This window comes from Hippopotamus amphibius, chromosome 14 (assembly GCF_030028045.1).
Source record: "Hippopotamus amphibius kiboko isolate mHipAmp2 chromosome 14, mHipAmp2.hap2, whole genome shotgun sequence".
Lineage (NCBI taxonomy): Eukaryota > Metazoa > Chordata > Mammalia > Artiodactyla > Hippopotamidae > Hippopotamus > Hippopotamus amphibius.
Window position 1 is genome coordinate 239690 of NC_080199.1, and position 22170 is coordinate 261859.

A 22170-nucleotide genomic window follows, 5' to 3' on the forward strand; every position below is an offset into this window, starting at 1 on the left:
AGTTCAAGCAGAGAGGCGTGTAAGGTGCTCTGTCCCCCTTCGCGCAGGGGGTCTGCGGGCTCGTCACGGAGCGCCTGCATTAAGGGGCACGGAGGGGACAACCCAGGGTGCAGGGGGAGGCGCCCGCCTCCCGCCCTCTGCAGCCCCCTCATTTTCAGCCGGCGGGTGGCGGCAGCCCTGAGTTTTGTAATAGCAGGGGAGCCACGGATCTGCCCCAGATCACTCCTCGAGCCCCACAGGGCCGTCCATCCAGCTAGAAGTTGCCGCCACTCAAGGTGACTGGTGCTTGGGCCGAGGGGGAGACGGATGCTTCCGGCGGCAGGTGGAGGCACCGGCGGGGGGGCAGACCTGTGTGTGGCTGGGGCTCGTGTCTGCGCTTCGGGGGATGTTTCCACGCGTCTTCTGGGCCGTGACGAGGTAGATCACGGCAGGAGCCACACGTGAGCGGGGAGGCAGGTGGCCCTGGCGGGGGCTGTCCTGACCCAGCCAGTGACCGTTACAACCAGGACGTGGCCCAGCGCAGCTGGATTTTCTGAGTTTTCAGAAGGACTGGGGGTCCTGGACTAGAAAAATGTGAAATCACGCGCTTTAAGTGGTGTCCACTAATTCAGAATTGAAAAACCGCCGTGTAGGGAGCGCGGTGCCTTCGGCCGACAGCCCCCGCTGAGACCCGAGGGGCGGCTCCCAGCCAGGAAGGCCCTTGGTCCTCGCTGTGTGGTCCAGCCCCCAGCGGTGGATGGTCCTGCCGGAGCCCGGGTGTCCCTGGCTGCACGGCTGTCCTGCTCCATTCTTCGTCTTGAGTCGCAGGTGCTTAAGCCAGAATGCGGCGGGGTGCAGGGCAGGCCTCCTCACCTGGGGGGACGCCCGGTGTCTCCTGGGGCCTCTGCTGCCGCGTTAATCACGCCTCTCGGTCCTCCCTGTGTGCGGGGCATGGCCGGGTGAAGAGCCGCTTTGCCTAGAGCCACGTGAGCATCTGACCACTGTGCTGTCACGTCTCCCAGCGTCAGGGCCAGGGACTTGGGCTGGACGTGAGGCCTGGATGGAGCGGTGGTGGGCAGCGGGTGTGTGGGCTGCCTGGCAGCCACCAGATGCGTCCATCCCCCGTGTGAGGTCAGGCTGGCCAGGTCTGCCTGGGCACCTGCGTCGTTCCCCCAGCGGTGGCCTCAGGCCTGGCCCGTGGCTCAAGGCGCCGAGGATGTCCAGAGGCCAGGGTGCGGGCATACGGCTCTGACCTCCCCCAGGAAGCCCTGCAGTGACGGCGGGTCGGTCAGGGCCCCGAGGCCAGCCTAGACGAAAGGGGGGGACGTGGGAGTCCCCCTTGGAGGACAGAGCGGGGGTGACCAGAGGCTCCTCGGGGGCCCTTTGCCCCGCAGCCCCCGGGCCTGAGGGGCGACCCCGTCGTGTCTGCGAGCAGAACGGGGCCTCACCGGGCTCTTACCGGGACTCTGGCTGCCCGGCGTCCTCGGCCCCCGTCAGCGTCGCCTCCTGTGCCGAGCGGTTCTTACAGGTCCCTGGAGTCCCCACCTGCTGAGGACGGAAAAGAAGCAACCCTTGAGTTTGTTTCTGCATCTTCGGTAAAGTTTTCTCAGAAGACGTGCCCGTCCCTCTTTTCGTGCTGTTTCCTCCTGGGGAGCTGGTGTGTCTCACTTTTAGGTAAATCGTGAGAACTGCATGTTCCGTTTGTTCCTCAGCTGCTGGGAAGCTCAGGACCACTCCCAGTGGGTGTCAGAGGTGTAACTTCCTCCCTCTCACCATACGTTAAACGATTAATTTCTGTTTTAACAGCCTTGTTTTATACTTGTCTTTCATGTTGTCACCTACTCTTTTTGGAAGTTGGGGGAAACCTGCGATGCGTGTTTGTAGGACTTCCTGGGTCCCGTCGTGCCCCTCCCCGGCAGCGAGCCCTGCGGGCTCGGGCGGCTCAGCCTGGAGCTTTCCTGGCTTGCAGGTCTGTGTGCAGTAGAGGCGGCTGTTTGTAACAACTCACAGATCCAGCCTCATCCGGTTTCATGAACTTCTGATTCCTTGAACATTAAGTGCTAAAATAAAATAGCAAGGCAGTTAAAAATACTCGAGGAAATAGAACTTTTTTTAATATTTATTTTTAATTTATTTACTTTCTGGCTTCAGGTCTTAGTTGCGGCACATGGGCTTCTCTAGTTGCGGCACACGGGCTTCTCTAGTTGCGGCGCGGACTCCGTTGCCCTGCGGCCTGTGGGATCTTAGTTCCCTGACTAGGGAGCGAAGCTGCGTCCCCTGCATTGGAAGGCAGATTCTTTACCACTGGACCACCAGGGACGTCCTAGAAATAGAACGCTTTAATCATGAAACTGATCTTTTGGGGAAATAGGCTCTTATGTAGTTATAATGAGCTGTATTGGAGACCAGTTAGGCCTTCACAGAAGGGCCATGTGAAGACGGGAGCACCAGGGCCTGTAACTCTTCCAAGTGTCCTGCCCCTGTGCGTGGAGGCCCCTGGGCTGGGGAGGGAGGGTTGCTTTCACAGGACTGGTGCACTGGGCTCACATACCTGTTCAGGTGTTATTTACAGAGGCTGGCTTGTAGTTGAGTTGAAAGCCGACATGCTTAGTAGGAAAGAGCAGAGTTCCAACACTGAATGGACGTGGCAGATTTGAGGTCCCAGGCTCGTGGCTGGGAGTCTTCCTTGGGGTGGCTGAGGGCAGCAGACGTGACAGAGCCCCTCGGAGGTGACCCGGCCGACATAGGGGCCAGGCCAGTTAGCCCTCCGACACCCCTCCTGGGGTGCTGGCAGAGTTGTTGCCCCTCGAGGACAGCAGGCCTCCTCCTCAGGGTGGAACCTAGCGGTGCCACGGGGACCGCCCACAGCCCCTCCAGGAGGCGTGGGCGTCCACACGTGGCTCTGGCCTCCGCCAGGTCGGGTGGGAGACCCAGCTGCCTGAGGGTCTGGGGCTGTCTGGCTGGGACCACCCCGAGTGTGCAGGGATAGTGGTGCCACGGGGACTGCCCACAGCCCCTCCAGGAGGCGTGGACGTCCGCACGTGGCTCTGGCCTCCGCCAGGTCGGGTGGGAGACCCAGCTGCCTGAGCGTCTGGGGCTGTCGGGCTGGGACCACCCCAAGTGTGCAGGGAGCACGGCTAGTGGTGGCCAGGAACGAGGGCCTGACGCCTGTGGTTAGAAATGGGTTTTCTGTTTTATTGCTGCTTTTTAAGTGCTGCCTTTTATTTCTGTTAGTAAATTCGGTGTTCAGAGGTGGTACTGGGCGTCTTTGCCGTCTTTTTCAATTTCCTCAGCAGACAGTTACGGTGGGTGAACAGTGTCCATTTTGGAGATGTGCTTAACAGGAGGGAGGCGTACGAAAACGTGACTTATTTGGCTCTTGGCGTGAAACCAGAGTCTCCTTTTTCCTTGCGGGCGTTTATCCATCCACTCATTGAGCAGATAATCGGCACCTACTGTACAGCAGGCACGGCTTTACCTTCTTGGGTAAATGTCTCCACACACGAGAAGAAAGATCACGTCTCTCTCTTCTCCTTCGAGAGAGATGAAAAGGCCTCCTGATCTGCACTCAGGAAGGGAAGTGACCTGCAGCCTTTGGCACAAGTAACACACATGGAAGAAGCGCCAGTTGCTCTGAGTGTGGTTGGACCCTGCCCCTGCCCCGCCTGTGTGGCCACCGTAGGGTCCCTGGCTGCAGGGCCTGGGCGGGCGACGTGGCCAGGGCAGGTGCCGGCCGCGCCCAGGCCTCCTGGCCTGAGCTGCCTGTTAACGCTGGCTCGGCCCGGCCGGCCGGCTCTCTGGTGTTGCCGTCGTCATGGCAACTGGCACGTTTCTGTCGCCGTGGCGGGTGGGGCCCGGGGTGGGAGGAACAGCACTGGGCCAGGCTCACAGCTGCGCAAGGTCGCGCGGCGTCTCGGCGCTCCCACCTGCTTGTGCAGAGGTGGCGTGTCCGTCCGTCTGTCCTTGAGGAGACGTGCCAGCTGCTGCTGCTTGTGCTCTGAGGCTCTTTGGAGAATAAACAGGAAAAAAATCCCAGTTCTGGGTTTTACACCAATGGCCAACTCCAATAAGACTTTCGAAAAAAGGTTTTTTCTACTTATGAGAAACATAGGAACGCGAAGCGAAGTATCTCGTTTGTTGCAAAAAAAAATTCCAACAGGAAATACGGTCACATCCTAAGGTGTCAGCTGGGACGTCGGCAGAGCTGGGCTGTCCCGGGGGAAGATTTGTGAACGTAAATCAGTTCGGAAAGCAGGAGGGAGGCCGCCGGGCCCCCTGGGATGCGGTTCATCTCGCCTCCTGCGTGCACCTGCATGTGGACACGTGACCCCTCGCATCTGCCAGGAGCTTTCGGGAAATCTGTCTTTGGAGCCTTCACAGCGGACTGGAGGCCGGGCCGGGACCACGCGCGTCGTCTCAGCTCGCCCGGGGTTCTGTGCCCGGCTCCCGTGGACTGTGCCCCCCGGGGCCTCGCAGCGCGGAGGTGTCGTGAGGGTGACCGCGCCTGCAGGGAAACATTCGCTCATTATTTGTTTCTCTTCACCATTGGAGAGTCATTGATGATTCCGAAAGAAGAGTTCCCAGAACCTTTTGAGTGAGAGGAGCCCAGGAGACGTGCATTCTCTCGCGTTTCCGGCTGGGGGGCCGAGACCCAGAGGAGGCGCCTGGGGTCCCCGCCGCGCATGCAGCAGCCCCGCGATGCAGCCTCCGGCCGGGGTTGCTGGGAAGCCTGAAAGCACTCCGTTTATCGGCCCAGGAAGCATGCACCCAGGCACCGAGCCACTTCCATTAACTGGCCGCTCTCCTCCGTCCCGAGCGGCGACGTTACAGGGACGTTGAGGAGGAAGGCTCCGAGCCCTCGAGCTCACCTGCGCCCTTGGGAGGCTGTGGCAGGAAGTTACAACCTGCGCGTCGCCCCCGAGAGCAGCGGCGCGTGTGCTGTGGGTGCAGGTGTGGCTGCTCTGGGCGCTGAGTGCTGAGGTTTGGGTTTGCTTTCTGTTGTTGTTTTCCCTTCAGTTTTAACCGGCGGAGGTGGTGCGGCCCTGGGTGGTGCCCACAGGTGTCGGCCGTGCCTGGGCGGTGTTGGCGGATGCTGGCAGCTGTGAACGCCCGACTGGGGGACAGGAGGCCCCTGAGAGGCGGGAGCTCGTTGGGGGGCCCCTTCCAGGGTGGGGCTTCTCCTCCCGCCTGCAGGCCCCTCTGCTGCCAGTCAGCCCACGAGCAAAGGGGCAGCTTGGACCCGGAGCCCGAGCTGCTCCGGCTTCTGCAGGAGGTCCGGGCGCCGCGGCCTTGCTGGGGGTCTGCAGGCAGACCCAGCGTCCGAGGCGACGTGGCGTCTGGGGTTCCGTGGGCCGACGGCACCTGGCTGCCCTGCGGCTCCTCCTTTTCTCCAAACGTGTGGGGCAGGGGGCAGGGGGCACGGCCCACGGCTGGTCTCCCGCCCTGGACGTCTCCTCAGCAGCTTCTCAACAGCTGGAGTTCATCGTTTACTCTTCAAAAAAAAAGAGCCCTTCTCCATTATTGCCCCACCTTTGACCTAATACTATCAAATTAAATTCAAAATAAAAAGGGACCTGGGGGATGAATAGATAAGCAAAATGTTAGCCTTGGAGAAGAAGGGAGTCCTGACTCGGGCCGTGAGCTGGATGAGCCTTGACGAGGACGTAAGCCAGGCCAGGGGAACAGGCCGTGTGTGACCCCACTTCTGCGAGGTCCCTGGAGCCCTCGGAGTCACAGAGACAGAGTAGAAGGTGGGCGGCAGGGGCTGCGGGTGGGCGAACCGTGGCTCACTGCTTAGTGGTGCAGAGTTCCGGTTCTGCACTTTGCAAGGTGAAGGAGTTCTGGAGAGGGTACGACAGTGTGAGTGTAGTTGACTGTGGTGCTGCTGAGCTGTGTGTGTAAAAGTGGATGAGAGGATACATTTTGATTTCTATGTAACTTGCCGTAATTTAAACGTTGAGGCTGTTAAAGGGGCAGACTCTGGGAAGGCTCATGCCAATGGGCGCGTCCCAGAACCCCTGCTGCCAGTGTCCCGGTCCCCACGGTGATGCACGGTTGACCCCCACTTCTGCAGGCAGCCCTCCAACACCAGCAGCTCCGCTGAGACATCTACTTTTTGTATATCAGCTTCTGGTTTGGTGAGTGAATCCTGAACACATCTGCCCAGGGCCTGTCTTCACACTTCTCCAAGGAATCACAGCTTCTCCACTGGGGTCTGAGGAATGTTGAGTGGTTTGTGGAGGGAAGAGTTTGGGCGACTCACATGGAAGAAGTAGTCTACTTGGGGATCTGTGAGCAGGAGAGCCCTGAGAAGTCAGGACAGGTGGGAGCAGGGGAGCGGCTGCCACGGCTTCAGGAATCCTGGTGAACCTACAGGAGGAGGCGACCTGCCCCATTTGCCTGGAGCTTCTGACAGAACCCGTGAGCCTTGATTGTGGCCACACCTTCCGCCAAGCCTGCATCCCTGCAAACAGCAAAGAGTCCATGACTGGCCAAGAGGGAGAGAGCAGAGGTCCTGTGTGCAGAGTGAGTTACCAGCCCGGGAAGCTGAGGCCCGGTCCACGCCTGGCCACAGTAGCGGAGAGGCTCCGAGAGGGCCAGGTGAGCCCGAGGTGGAGCGAAAGAGAAGTCCGTGCGTGCCGCGTGAAGAGAAACCCCGCTCTGCTGTGAGGAGGACGGGGAGGTGTTTCGCTGGCTCTGTGAGTGGTCAGGAGCGCCGTGGTCACCACACTTTCCTCGTGGAGGAGGTCGCCCAGATGTCCAGAAGGAACCCCAGGCAGCTCTGGAGAGGCTGTGGGAGGAGCCGCAGGAGGCTGAGACGACGGAAGTGCAAGTCGGAGGAGAGACCGCTACCTGGAAGGATCGAACAGAACACGAGAGGCGCGAAGCCCACGTCGAGCTTACACTCCCGAGAGGTGTCCTGGACAGCGAGGAGGTGAAGGAGCTGCAGACGCTGAGGAGCGAGGAGGGGTCGGTTCCAGGCGACCTGGCGGACGCTGGTCCGGCAGAGCCAGCGGGTGAGAGATCTCATCTCAGATCTGGGGCATCGCCTGCAGGGGTTAGCAAGGGACGTGCTGCAGGACGTGACTGACGTCGTGAAAAGGAGTGAGCGCTTAACTCTCGAGAAGCCAGAAGGTTTGTCCAAGAAGCAAAGTGGAGTGTTTCAAGCCCCCAGTCTGAGAAACGTGCTGCGGGTGTTTGATGAGCTGACAGACACGCGACGCTGCTGGGTTCTCGTGGCCCCGCATCCCGTCAGGCTTCAAAGAGGTGTTGTTATTTCTGCGGATCAGAGACAAGTGCGGTGCAGGTTTGTTTTGGAATAACCTAATGCATGTCGGAGTGATGATTGTGAAGATCGTGGTGTCCTGGGCTCCCCGCTGTCACACCAGGGAGGCATTGCTGGGAGGTGGAGGTGTCGAGGAGGCGTGCCTGGATCCCGGGGGTATATAGTGAAAGACAGCCCGGATGTCGTATGAAGTTCCCAGTTAAGACCGGTGGAAACTGTCGGAATGTGTACGTGAGCTATCAGCCTAAATATGGCTACTGGGTCATAGGGTTAAATCATGATTCCGTATATCGTGCTTTTAATGATTCTTCCTGCTCAGATGCCTTGATTTTAACCCTCTGGCAGAGCGATCCTCCCCGTCGTGTGGGGGTTTTCCCAGACGGTACGGCCGGCATGGTCTTATTTCTCAATGTCACAAACCACGGGTTTCCCATTTATAAATTCTCTTCATGCTCCTTTTCTCAGAAAACATTTCTGTATTTCAGTCCTGTGAGATGTGTTGCCCCGTGACGGCTCACCGAGCCCTTGGGTCTTCTCACACCCCTGCTCTGCAGTGCCTCTTACACATCTGAGCTTGTCGGCACCGTTCTTACCTTTTTTCACTCTGCCTTCTTTTTTTCCATTTGAATGTCCGTCGTTTATCAATAGAGTGTATGATTTGCCTCATGTTGTATTTTTCACCATATCATATTTGCATTAGGAGAAAATCTTATTTCACCATTTTTCCATACCCCAAGGGGAAACAAGGAATGCCTCATAAAGAAAGAGTAGCATCAGGGCAGCACCTCTGCCGAATTTTTACAATCTCATTTTTTCTGCCGCTGACTGAGAACATGAAGGAAAGCTTTTCAGTAACTTCTGTGTGTTATCGGAGACCTAGTACGGGAGTCATTCACTAAAGAAAGGGTCCTGAGCAGTCTCTCATTACCTGTGATGTCCATTATTCTTCAAGGAATTAAGGAGAAAATATCAAAAATGATATGTACTAAGCGTTGAAGTTTTGTGTCCAGAGTGTCTGAGTTCAAGTCCCGTCACTCCACACATTAGCAGTGTGACCTAGTGTGACATCCCGAAATGCTGTTTTTATTTTCTTAATGTAATCTTGATATAAAAACTGCACTATACATAAGATCACTGTGAGAAGATAAATGCTATTAAGTGTAAAGCATCTTAATGTCTCTAATAATTTGATTTATTAAACATTTGACTTATTAATTACTGGAAAAAAAGGAAAATATTAAAGGGACTAATGTGGGTAAAACGAAACAATTCTTAATTCTTAGGCCAGTGTATTCCTACTTTTATAGGAATCCATTGTTTTAGAGTTGAGCGTATGCATCCCCTTGTACCCGTGCAAACGGTTTTCTCATCAGCACTGCCTGGTGGCGGCAGGAAGACTGAGACCTGGTGAGGGGCTCGTGAGCGCACGGAAGCAAGCAGCTGCCTTGCCGTGAAATAAGTCCACTGTCGGGAAAGGTGTCTGTGACTAGCAAGGAGACGAAATGATTCCATGCTAAACTGATGATAGACTTACGTTTGCTTTTTTAGGTGAAGCCAAAAATCTTCCCACATACCCGGGGCCAAATAAGATGCGAGATTGTTATTGCACCGTGAACCTGGACCAGGAGGAGGTTTTCAGGACCAAAATCGTGGAGAAATCACTCTGGTAATGTCTGCTGCTGCTTTATTTGATGCTGACAATTCCTTCTGTGTGGAGGGTGTTCCCACCCGCTCCTCATCCTCTGTCTCGGCTTGAGAAAGGAGCAGGCTCACGGGGCAGTTACGCGCTGTTGGTCCCGCAGTGCCTGTGATGCCCGGGACTGAGCAGGAAGGACAGAGCACAGAGACGTATTTATCTGCTGAGACGCAGGTGAGGACTTTCCAAGTCGAGATGAACTGGGCAGTAGGTAGCGCAACAGAAGAGTACAAACCAAGGGTTTCAGAGCATGCATGTTTGGGAAGTTTTTTTTTAACCATCTTCCTTTTTCTAAAGAGGCTCGAGATGGGTGTGGAGGTAACTGTTCACAGAGTTCAGAGACCTAGAAAACACTTGTTGCTAGAATTAGAGGAAGAGAGGGGCCAGGTGAGAAAGGGCAGCATTTAAGCCTGAGGACTGAGACGTTTGCCGCATCAGCGACGTCCGTGCTTCTCAAGTTCGGCTTCTGCAGGAATCGCTCCGAGAGCCTGGGAAGGCCCAGGTGCCAGCGGTTGGGTAGGGTGTGGGGTGGTGATTTGCATTTCCTTCCAGCTGCAGGCCTGCTGGCCCCGGACCCCACCCCGGGGTAGGACGTGGTGACACCTAGGTCAGAGCACAGCACGTTGCCGGGGGGGGGGAGGGGTGGGGCGCCTCTGCTGCCCTGGCAGGGGGGTGGGACGGTGGTGTGAGCCTGGGCGAGCGCTGTGAAGGCGGGCGGGTCCCAGCCAGCGAAGTGGCCCCGGAGCAGGGCTGACAGCGGCCCCACCTTCGGGCTTAGCCTTGTGGGTTCCTGGGTTCATGCTAAGGGCTCTTTCGGGCTTGAGAGCATTTTAGCAGGTGGAGGGTATCCCTGCACGTTGCTGCTTCTGAGTGGGAACAGACAGCACACGCTGGTGACTGAGTGAATTTAACTTTTAGAGACTAAGAGCTCCCGCCCCCGAAACCTGGAGACGCTTCCCTTCTCCGTCTGCCCTGTCGCCACCCACACCGGCAGGGCTGCTCCCGAGGCCTGTGTTGTTTGAGTGCTTACTCGATTCTCTGAAGTAATTTGTTGGAGGAAGAGGAGACTGAGGGGTTTGCCAGGAGTCGTGCGTGGTCTTGGGGTGGATGTTGAAGGTGCTGCTGTCACCCTCAGGGTGATTTCCGTGAGCTCCCGGAGAAGAGTCCACGTGAGAGGCTTGTACACCTGGAGATTCAGGGTCGGCCTGTGTGAAGCTGGGCTCCCCGCAGACCTGCGGGTGAGGGTCTCTGGGAAGGGAATCTGTTTGGGAACCGCTGCTTTAGGTGAGGCCAAGAAATGGGGACCATTCCTGGAAACATTTCTTACACGTTTGGAAGTAGAAATCATAGTTTCTGGTTTTGGTGGCACAAGAAAATGTGCTTTTGGAGCAGGGAAGTGATTCTGAGGGCTAAATAAAAGTAGTGGTTTAGTCCTATTGTCTCTTCTGGGGAGTCAGCTGCCTGCGACGCAGCCAGAATCAGGGGCGGCCCCAAACACCATCATCAGAACCCCCTTAACTCCAGCGCGTGTACCCAGGTCATCCTCCCGCCTCCTCAGAGCTTCTGGCCCTTCACAGACCCGTCACGCTTTACTCACAGTTTAATAAACTTAGTTTTTAAAAGGTTAATTTATTCATCCGTTCAATTAATATTTATTGAGTGCTTATCTAATAGGCCAGGTAAGGCAAGGAGTGCTGTAAGCAGAAAGTTAAAGCTGACAGCAAATGGACAAACCTACATATAATAATTCCAAGAACTTAAAAAAATATGGGACAATAAACAAATGGGACCTAATTAAACTTGAGCTTTTGCACAGCAAAAGAAACCATAAACAAAGTGAAAAGACAACCTGCGGAATGGGAAAAAGTATTTGCAAATGATGTTACTGACAAGGGATTAATTTCCAAAATATACAAACAGCTCATACAGCTTAATAACAAAAAAACAAACATCCCAAACAAAAGATGGGCAGAAAACCTGAGTAGACGTTTCTCCAAAGACGACACACAGATGGCCAACAAACACATGAAAAGATGCTCAACATCGCTAGTTATTAGAGAAATGCAAATCAAAACCTCACTGTAATGAGGTACCTCCTTACGCAGATCAGAATGGCCATCATCAAAAAGTCTACAAATAATAAATGCTGGAGAGGGTGTGGAGAAAAGGAAACCCTCCTGTGTTGTTGGTGGGAATGTGAATCGGTGCAGCCGTTAGGGAGAACAGTATGGAGGTTCCTTAAGAAGCTAAAAATGGAGCTCCCATATGACCCAGCAATCCCACTTCTGGGTGTATATCCAGAGAAAACCATAATTTGTAAAGATGCATGCACCTCAGTGCTTATAGCAGCACTCTTCACAATAGCCGAGACATGGAAACCACCTAAATGTCCGTCACCAGATGAATGGATAACGTAGATGTGGTGCATCTATTCAATGGAATATTAGTCAGCCATTAAAAAAGAATGAAATAATGTCATTTGCAGCAACACAGATGGACCTAGAGACTATCATACTAAATGAAGTAAGTCAGACAGAGAAAGACAAATATATGATATCACTTACGTGTGGAATCAAAACACATGATACAGATGAACTTATTTACAAAACAGAAACAGACTCAGACATAGAAAACAAACATGGTTACCAAAGGCATAGTGGGGGAGGGGAGAGGGATAAGTTAGGAGTTTGGGATTAAGCATACACGCTACTATGTATAAAGCGGAGAAACAGCACAGGGAACTGTATTCAACATCTCTCAGTAACCTGTAATGGGAAAGAATCTGAAAAAGAATATATATTTTATATGTATGTATATATATATATATAAATCACTTTGCTGCATACACCTGAAACTAACACAATGTTGTGTTAACTGTACTTCAGTTTAAAAAGTGATTTAACAGTATGGGTGTATGTGGCCATTTAGTATTGAGGCAAAAACCCTGTTTCCACGGGTGGGGGGCAAGCTGGTAGCCCCGGCCGCGCCTCTGCAGCGTGAGGGCGAAAGCACACAGCCTGCTCCGTGAAAGGAGTTCGCGAGGAAAACTGTGCCTCCGCTTGGGCTGAATACTTGAAACCAAAAGCTGGCTCTTGTGAGTGTGGAGCCTGAAGCCACACCACATCCGTGGTCCAAAACCACCGTCCACGCCCACGCATTGACGCAGCCCTGGAGGAGTAGTTTGTAACGTCCGCGGAGGCAGTGACAGGTCAGTCGCAAGCAAAGCCAATCCTCTCCTTCAGTCTAGGTCTCGGGATTCTCCAGTGTCACGTTTCAGGGAACGTGAGCTCAGAGGAGAAAATGCACAAAGAACACAGAAATGACGTGTCATGTGCATTTTCCAAAAGGAACAACAGACAGCAGAATCAGACCTGCAACGTGTGCAGAATGTCAGCTAACAAAGAAAGGAATGAGACAAGACTGAAACCATGAGCAGGATAAGCAGGGATGGAGAATGCCTGCACCAATTTGAAAAAGAATCAAATAGAATTTCCAGAAATGGAGATCACAGGAATTTAGATGAAAAACTCAGTGGATGAATTAAATAGCTGATTAGACACAGCTGAGGGGAAGAGTGGTAAAGTGGAAGGTACATTTGAAATATACCCCAGAGGGACTTCCCCGGTCGTCCAGCGGTTAAGACTTTGCCTTCCAATGCAAGGGGGTGTGAGTTCGATCCCTGGTTGGGGAGTTAAGATCCCACATGCCTCGCGGCCAAGAAACCAAAATATAAAACGGAAGCAATGTTGTAGCAAATTCAATAAAGACTTTAAAATGCTCCACATCAAAAAAATCTTTAAAAAAAATAAAAAAGGAAGAAATCTACCCCAGAGACACAAAGGAATGGAAAGTGTGAGAGAGGTTTAGAGACACAGAAGGTAGTGGGATGTCTGAATATGTCCTGTGGGAATTCCTAAGGCCAGAGGCCACAGGTGAGGGTCTCAGGAGGGAGGTGCTGTCTTCACGCAGCTCAGTTCTTGAGGGGCCGCCTCCAGGTGGGCAGAGCCCAGCAGCACAAGACCCAGACTGAGATGGCAGCTGCGAGGCTGGAGGGAAGGGGCGTGCCTGGGAGACAGGGACGGTGTTGCCCCCGGGACAGGCCACCGACATGCGCAGGCCCCGGGGTTCAGTGTCTCCTCCACGGAGGTGGCCACACACCTTGGTATGTCATGGCCCTGACTCCTGAACTGGCCTCCAGACTCAGCATCACCTGAGAGGTTTGGGTGTTCGTTTGGCCAAGTTGCTGTAGGAAGCAGAGAGCCCACATCTGCGCTCTGGACCGGAGAGGGCCAGCAGGGCCTGGCATCCCGTCCAAGGGGCACAGTCAGAGGGGCCTCGGCGGCCACACAGGGCCACTACCGCCCCGTTGGTCTGTCCTCCCTCAGCCTGAAGTGCAGACGGAGTGTGAGGACGAGGGGGGCACACACCCCTTCCCTCCTTTCTCCAGGCGAAGGGGGTCCGGGCGTCGGGCTGCGGCCTGACTGAGTGTCCCCACACCGGGGTCTGCGGGACGCTGCCCGCCCGTGAGCAGGTGCAGCCGCTCCTGCCTCCCTTGCCCACAGGCCTGGTGTGGGCCAGCGGGCACTGACAGAGGGCTGCTGCTGCACATGCCCTGGGGGAGCCCGCTGGGTTGGACGCTCTGGGGAGAAGGAGCCTTCATCCAGGCTGTCCCTCCTCCAGGAGGGTGATTCAGGGAGAGTTTCTGTCCCACTGAGAACGGTATCTTCTTGATGCTGCCAGGGATTGGTGTTCACATATAACTTCCGACAACTGTAACTGTTAACCATTTACATGGCACGTCATTATTTCCTTACCGTTTATTTGAACGGAAAGGCTCCGTGAAATTGGGTTGTCAGGGTTGGGGCTGGTCAGCTGCCTGCCCAGGGCCACAGTGCGCCTGCGGAGGGCATCCTGGGCCCCTGGGAGGGCTGAAGGCTGCCCATGGAGGAAACCACCGTCTTATCCAGCGAAAGGAGCACATTCGCGCTGCAGTTAAAGATAAGAGCTCTTCAGAGCGCAGCTGGTCCAATCGTTTGCGAGCGTATTTCGTGGAGTGCCAGTTTTTCGTTTCCTTTTGTGCATTAAGTGGTGATTTTGAGGAGGACATCGCCTGCCTCTCCCCGTGGCCGGCAGGAAGGGGCTCCTCTGACCCTCACCTGCCCGGCGGCAGGTCTGCTGAGCCTGCTGCCTGGACCCCTCTGCACCCAGCCCAGAGGCCCCCGTCTCCTGCCTCCTCTCCTGGGCCTTGGCCGTGTACCCTCCGGACGTGACCCCACGCCCCACCCCTTGGCCCTGCCTGAGTGCGAGGCAGGCACGTCCGGCCTCCTTGTCTCTCGCGGGGTTTGGTTGTGTCTGTCAAGCGATAAAGGCACGTTACAAAGTTGTGTTCGTAGCAAGATTCCTTTTTGTTTAAAAAAACTGGGATAGCTCCAAAAATGGTCTGGAATGTGAGGACATAAATGCCAATGTGGTTATTTTTTCTGGGGGGTGGGATTATGGGTGGTATTTTTATTCTTCTGTTTGTAGGTATTGGTTTTTTTTTACATAAAATTAGAAGTTAGTAAAACAACCACTTTCTAGAGCAAAGTGAGCAAAGACCTAGCACATGGCCATGCTTGATTTGGGTGTAATTACAGAATCTCTACTCCCATCATTCTCGCCAAGAACTTTCCTGAGTGAAGGGCTGTTCCCCAGCGGGTGGGCGCGAGCTTCCTGTTTGGAGCCAGAGGGAGCCTGTGTGTCAGTGACTTGAGAGGGGCTTTCTGTGCCTTCTGAGAGATGCAAATTGCTCAGAAAATAGAGCTTTGTGTGGTGGGAGTGACCAAACCCAGAAAGGCCTCCGTCTGGGAGGGAGAAGCTGTTTGGGGTTAGGGTGTGACAGCGCAAGAGGAAGTCTGTGGTTTGGGAAGAAAGACGTCATTTTCTCAGATGTTTTTAATGAAAACCAAGTTGTTGACTAGAAAACACCAGCTTTGAAGTCATGAGACTGTACAAATAGCATCTTCTCACCTTAGATGTCTTTCCTCTCTAATTTCTCAAGTTAAAGCTTAAAGAAAAGTCTTTTTTACATAAATGCAGGTCTCGGGCCCAGATGTGCCACACCATCTGCAGTGGGGGGACCCTTCCCACCCCCCCCCCCCCCGCCAGACCTGGGGAGTTCCAGGCGGAGACCCTTCCCCACCCCCAGTCCTGGGACGCTCCGGGCAGGGACCCTTTCCCCACGGTCCTGGGGAGCTGTGTGGTCCAGGGCAGGCCTGCAGCTGGAGCATCCCTCCGGTGTCAGGCTCCAGTCCTCCCTGAACCCCTGAATCTCAGGATGTGGGGCTTCTCACAGAGCTTCCCAGATGCCCAGCTGACCACAGTCCGGGTGTGATTTGCTGGTGAGGACACGTGCTGTCTCTGGGGACGCGGGGTGGGGGGGAGGGTCTGCATGCGGGAGCCCCATTTGGGGTGTGAGCGGGGCGGTGCACCCCGTGTGAGCAGATGGGGAAACCGTGGGGAGAAGTGAGGAACTGCCCCGGCCACATGGGCGTCCACCCTGGGCTGCTGAAGCCAGGGAGACGGGCTGCATGTCGCCCTTAGGGGCTGGGCTGTGGCGCAGATGTCCAGCTGGGGTCCTGTGCTTCTGGAAGAGTGCTCTCTGGCCCTGCAGGCCAGCGCCCTGGGTGCCCTTGCGCCCTGCGATCTGGCCTTGCCCTGCGGGCCAAGGGTCCAGGTGGAATGCTTCTTCCTCAGCGTTTGGAGGAAAGCCGTAACCTGACCTCCGAGGCCCCTTCCCTGGGAGGGCAAGCCGTGTCGCTCCGGACCCCGTTCACATCTGCATGGAGCTGGGGGCCAGTCCTCCTTTCTCCACCCGTCCTCCGCGTGGACACGTCCTCCGCTCTCTCTCCTGGGAGCCTCCCCTCCCCGTGTTCAGGCTGTGACCCACGACCTAGGGGGAGGCTTCGGCACCAGAGGCTGAGATGCAGTAGCTTATTGGAAGCCTCAGAAAAACGCTTTTGTGATGAAAACTTGAAAGGGCCCAAGGCTGCGCTGCTCAAGGAGTTTTAAAGGAGTTTCAAAATCACCATTTAGAGGAAGTGAGAGAGGACCCAGAAGGAACCAGAAGGGGTTTCTCCTGCCGTCGGGAGGCCTGGGAGGCTCGTGCCTGGGGTTCGCCCGGGGCGCCTGCGGTGCCGGGACCCCGTGAGCACCGGCCTGTGCGGGGTGCGGGCTGTCGGCCGCACGGGTCCCCTCCCTTCCCCACTGGTCTCCTGTGGACGTGTGAATTCAGTATAGTATTTGGTTTAACGAATTTTAATCCAGGTTTTAGTTAATGGTTTAACCACTTGCACGTTTATTAGCGGAACACTGAGCTGTTCAGAGCCAGGCCGGCACCCTTTTAGGAGAATTTGCTGCGGGGTGAGCCTCAGGTCCCCGCTTCTGGGCGCCTGGGCTCCGCTGGGCTGCCCTGTGGCGCAACTGGGGCCCATGGGGAGACTCCGCTCTGTACCCGTGGCTCCCGCCCTCCCCTCCCCCAGACGCTGGGAAACGGATGCTGGCGTTTGCAACACAGGACACAGCACGAAACGGGGAAAACCGGGTTCTTTCCTCAGGAGCAGAGGGGGGCGGGGCGGGGCCCGCTGGGAGCCGAGGGGGGTGGGGCCGGGAAATGACTCTGCGGTCCTGGGCAGGCTGCACATCTGGGCTTGGGGGGGGGGGGGGCGGGGGGCGGCTTCCCCTGCCAGAGGCTTTTTCTCTTTTCCTGATTCTGTGAAACTGCACTTGAACGTCTCCCTGTAATCAGCGAGGAGAGCGCTCTCTCTGGCCGGCCTTTGTCACATAGTGGTCGTTAAGGCCGTCCGGCGTTTTCCCTTTACCCGGAGAAGCCTGCCCCGTGTGGCGCGTCTCCCGCCTTCGCGGCGCTGACCTGTGTGCAGAGATGCCCGGGCTCAGGGCCGGCTGGACGGGCTCGGGCTGTGCGGCCCCCCCGCGTCTCGCAGGCACGTGCGGGGGTCTCCCCCTGCTCCCCAGGGTCCACAGCTTCCAGCTCTGCCCCCGCCCGCGAAGAGACCCTGCGGGCTTTCCTGTCGGCCAAGGAGGCGGCTGCCGGGACCGTGGCCCAGCCCCGTGCGGGCACCGGGGGCACGCCCGGCCCCCCCCCAGGAGGCCTGCCCCGCTCCCTCACACCCCCGTGGGCCCTGTGGAGGCCGGCCCCCCCCCCCCCCCGCAGAGATGCCACAGGCAGGCTGAGGTGGGCTCTGTGCAGGGACTCCACGAGCACCTGCCTGTCCCTGTCCGAGGACGACAGACGTGAACACACGTGTTGTTTGTATGTTGGGCGTTAGGTATTTGTCTTCTACGTTGCACATTTAAAGTTCTCCGCGGGTTAGTACCCTGAACTTGAAAAGAATGTGAAAAGATGGTCATTTGACAGAAAATGGGCCAAAGACATTTCAACACAAAATGGAACAAAAAACGCTGACACACACTTGATAGTCGGCCTCACCGACCGCGTGACCTTCTCCGGTGAAAGCAGGGGACTGGTCACCACCTTAGCGGCGTTTGGGAACATTGGTGGGGTCCCCACTTCCTGGAGGGCCCGAGGTCCCGGAGCCCAGGACGAAGGGTGCCCTCCGCCAAGCGAGTCCCCTCGGGGTCGTCCCGGGAGCACAGTCGGACGGTCAGGTGGGGCCCGACGCCAGGGCTGGGGACGGTCCTGCTGGTGGACGTGGGGGAGGACTTGCGGTCTGTGCGCTGGAAGGTGCGGGTTCCGCGGCTGTGGTCGCTGAGACCTCAGGTGCTGTTTGGCCTTTGCTTGCTTGGGAAGTGGTCCAGGGCCTCGCGTTAAAGGAAGAAGCCAGCTGTGTATCAGGGTAAATAATGTAACCCCTCTTTTATTTAAAAACGTGTGTCTTTATTTTTATTCTATATCCACACATCTTTAGAGAAAAAACCTCGAGCATGATACACCCTAGAACGTCAGTTCTGGTTTTCACTCGCTGACATCTTTATGTATTTTTTAAATTTATGGTTTTTGAAAAATACTTTATTGAGATCTAATTCACATACCATATAATTTACCCATTTAAAATGTACAATTCTATGGTTTTTAGCACACTCAGAGTTCTGTGGCCATCACCACAGTGCATTTTAGATCATTTTCGTCTCCCATTCCCTTTAAGTGCTCCCCAGCCTCTGGCAACCACGAATTCTCTCCCTGCGGACGGGCCTGTTCTGGGCGTTTCCAGTGACGGAAGTGGCACCCGGTGTGGCCACCTGCGTTGGCGTCTCTCCCTGAGCACCCGTGTCAGGGCTTCCTCCTTTCTAGGGCTGAAGGCACCCGTGGGTCAGGGGCCGTGCTCCTGTGTGGAAGTTTGGTTGTTTCTGCTGTAAACCTGCATGCACCAGTTTTTGTGTGGATGTGTTCGTTGGTCTGGGACGTACACCTGGGGATGGGTGTCGGGCCGTCACGGTTACTCCAGGTTTCCTGTTTTGGAAAAGTGATGGCCCCATTTTACATCCCTACCAGCAGTGGATAAAGGTGCAGATTTCTCCCATCCTCAAGTTGTGGTCGCTGAGACCACAGGTCCTGAGTGCAGGACTGCCCTGTCCCGGTGCTCCTGTGCCTCTTGGGGGTGGGGATGAGATTCGTGTCCCCCGTGTGTAACAGGCTGGTGTCACAGCTCCGTGTCGGGAGGTGGCGCGAGCTCTGACTCCCTCGGGACGTGCCTTTGGGGCTCTGGCCCCCAGGACGTGGTGTGGGTGGAGCGGCTGCCCTCTCTCCACACCTGGACCTCGGGCCAGCACAGTTCCCCTTCCCGCTCTGGACCTGGGCTGTTCAGTAAAACAAGTGAGACCTCTTAGGTGCTTCGGACGGCAGCGCCAAAGGTGGGCTCGTCCCCCTCCCAGGCGGAGGCTCTGATGCAGCTCCTGTGTCCGGGTCCTTCTGCGTGTGTCACCTGCCCTCGCGTCTCCCCAGCTCGGCCCTGCAGGGGCCACCAGCTCCCGATTTCGTGTCCCGCACGTGAGGTCACAGGTGCACACCTGCGGCAGGGGCTTGGTGAACCCTCCCCAGGACTGACCGCCCCCCAGGACTGACGATGCCACAGCCTCGCGGAATCTAACCCTGCCCCTTCTGTCTCTGACCAGCCCCTTCTACGGAGAGGACTTCTACTGTGAGATTCCTCGGAGCTTCCGTCACCTGTCCTTTTATATTTTCGATAGAGACGTTTTCCGGAGGGACTCCATCATAGGTAGGTACCGACCGACCGGGTGTTTTCTCTGTTTTCTCCACTTCTTCTGAATGGGGCTTGTTCTGGCGGAATCGGGATGTCTCCCAAGCACGCCGTCTGAGTCGGCAAACCTCTCACCTGCCCCTGCTGGCCGTCCCGGGGCCACCCTGTGAGTCTGTGCAGGGGCGACAGCCCACGCGCTCACGTGGGGACGTAGGGACACGCAGCAAAGACTTGGCAGCCGTCCTTCAAGGAGAGAGCAGGGTCCCCCAAACCTGCCCCCAGATGACTCCCAAGGGCTTCTCCAACCATCCCCCCACCCCAGGCCTTGCCCGTCCCTGAACCCAGCACCCGTCCTAGGGGAACTGGGTGGTATGGGGGTGCCCTCAGAGGTCTCGGGGTGCACGCAGAGGTATTAGGGGTTCTCAGAGGTACTGGGGGTCCCAGAGGTGCCAGTGTCCTGGAGAGAGTGGGCCCACCTTGAATGTGGAGCAGCCCAGAGCCGCCCGTCTAGCAGGTGCATCTCTGTCCCAGGAAAACCCTAGCAGTTCCCCACGGCACCAGAATTAGACCCAAGACGCCCGATGTGGGCTCCGCGGCGGCCGGGGGACCCCAGCCGATCATCGGTGGCCTGGCTGCTCCTGGCAGGAGGCGTCTCGGTGCTCTGCTGCTGGACAGGGCCCCTGGCCCTGCCGTCTCCCGCCCGCTGCTGGGGCGTCGGGCCAGCTCCGCTCACCAGGCGTGCGTGACGGGTCAGGGGTGTTTGCGCCCCGGCCAGCAGCCCTCAAAAAAAAAAGTGACGGCAGCTGTGGCGCCGAGGCCCTTTGAAGAAGCACCTGGCAGTGCTCCCGGCACGCGGACCAGAGCTCCCACACGCGTCAAAACGCAGACGCTGCTTACTGGGTCGGGGCAGGGCCCACAGTCTGCGTCTCCAGTACATAGCGTTCTTGGAAAGTGCTGTGGTTTGAGTAGAAATCAGCAGCGTTTGCTCAGGAAGGACGCGGCTTAGATCGGCCAGGGACGGGGAGGAGTCACACCTGACGTCGTTTAAGGTGGCGCGGGGACACGGCTGCCCGCGGGGCCTCCAGCTCCGAGTCGAGGTTCTGCGCGTCCGCGGGGGCCCTTCCGCGCCGCTCGTCCCGCAGGCCTGGGCCCTCCCCTCGGGCTGGGGCCCGTGCGCGAACCCTCCGCTTGGCCTCAAGCCCCGGCGCTTCCTCCCCCCCCCCCCCCCCCCCGCCCCTCTCCTGGGGCCTCCCGGCCTGGCGCGTCCGCCAGAGACCCTGCTCAGCGGGGGCTGCCCCTCGGCGCACGTTACTCTCACCGCCGCCTGTGGGAGCGCTTCCCCCGTGTCCTCTGGACCGTACTTCCCGTGGCCCGGGGTCCCCCGAGCAGGGCCCGGGTGTCTCTGTCCAGCAGCCGCTGGACGTGCCAAGGTTTGTTCAGAGAGGAGAGGAGAGGAGCAGAGTGGCGGGTTGCACGTCGATGTGTTACCTGACGCAGCTCACCTGCGCGACCGGTGAGACCCGCAGGGAGGAGCAGCGCTGGTGGGGTGGTCGGCTCAGGTTACACCAGCGGAAGAGGAATTTGACTAATTCTTGGATGCACAGCGGAGCTTTTTTGAGTGGTAATCCTAAGGAAAAAGAAATTTTAAAATATCTTTGCACCTTTTAATCAGAGGACCTGATCAAGTTGGTTTCGGGGTTATTTCCCCTTATAATAATCAAAGATGTTTGTTAATCATTCCCTTTAAGGCACCTGCTGTTTTTAAAGATAACTAGCAAAATCATGGTTTAGCAATTCCTGGGGGCTTTAAAACCGGGGTGCATCCGTGTGTGACCAGAAACAGATGTTTTCAACGTCGTTCTCACAGCCGTAGAAATAAGAGGCTGTCAGGACCTCCAGGGATCATTTAAAGGTATGACTAGCAATTATGTTGTTACTAGGATGAGAAACCAAGTTCTAGGGTATCCATTTGTGTCATGGAAACGAGCACAGTGTCACCGGTCCCTCACGACTGCCGTGCGATGTGATGGCGTGGTGCCAGTTCTCCTGGGGCAGCACGTGGCCCCCCACGGGTGGGTCCAAGGGTGGGGATGTCCCGGGGTAGGGGGTTGTGGAGACCCGGTGCGAGTGTGGTCGAGGGAGTGCTGGGTCAGGCCGCCGGCTCCGGGGGGGCGGGGGTGGGTGGCTGGCAGGGCTCTGGGGGCAGGAGCAGGGCCTCCCCCTCTGTCCCACTTCTGGCCGTGGTGGCCTCATCTTCCTCGGGGCCTGCTTGTCCTGCCCTCTCCCCGCTGGTGCCTCCAGCCCTGGGCTGGCAGGCGCTTCCTGCCGTTTCTCCATTAAAGGTGGGGGTGTGAAGTGAGACCTTGACCCTTCTGTTTATGAGCCAGGTTTACTGAGGTGTGATTCGCACGCTGCGCTCAGTGCAGGGAAGTGCCACCGTCTCCCCGCTCATCGCTTGTTGGGGGTGGGGTCGTGTCCAGTCTTCAGGGGTTGTGAACAAAGCTGCCGTAAACATTCTCGCCGAGGTCTTTGTGTTGGCAAATGTTTTTATTTCTCTTAGGAAATACCTAAGCGTGAGATTGCTGGGAGCGGGGCCGGGGAGGGGGGGGGTACTGTAGGTTTTCAAGGACAGCAGAGTGTGCCATCCCGAATAGGCCACTGTGGCATAAGGATTTGTTTGAGCCAAAGGCAGTTGAGAAGAAGCAGACACAAGGAAATCTCTCTGCCCTAAAAGCAGAACATAAATTCGTGCACATCCTAGACAACCCTGGACGCGAGAGCCTGTCAGCGCAGAGGCGGCACCCAAGGAACCCACGTAACACGGCTTCTGGACCGTTAGTTCCCACAGACATCTGCCTCCCTTGAAACCCAGAGCCCTTTTCCTTGGTCTTGTCACGTCTCGGGAGGTTGGTGGTGGTTGTTTCAGGTTTAGATGCGACGCGTCCCAGCCACCGCCTTGCGTTCCTCAGCACCAGGTCTCCCCCGTACCCGAC

General features: G+C 56.7%; 1 protein-coding gene across 2 annotated transcripts in view; it reads left to right on the forward strand.

The window, feature by feature from the left end:
- Positions 1–22170, forward strand: part of RASA3 (RAS p21 protein activator 3) — an 87439-nt gene that overhangs the window by 28980 nt on the left and 36289 nt on the right. For both annotated transcript variants that reach the window (XM_057707740.1, XM_057707741.1), the window contains exons 2-3: positions 8813–8930; positions 19092–19195. In XM_057707740.1, the coding sequence (XP_057563723.1) occupies positions 8813–8930; positions 19092–19195 (222 nt within the window). The remainder of the gene's footprint in view (positions 1–8812; positions 8931–19091; positions 19196–22170) is intronic.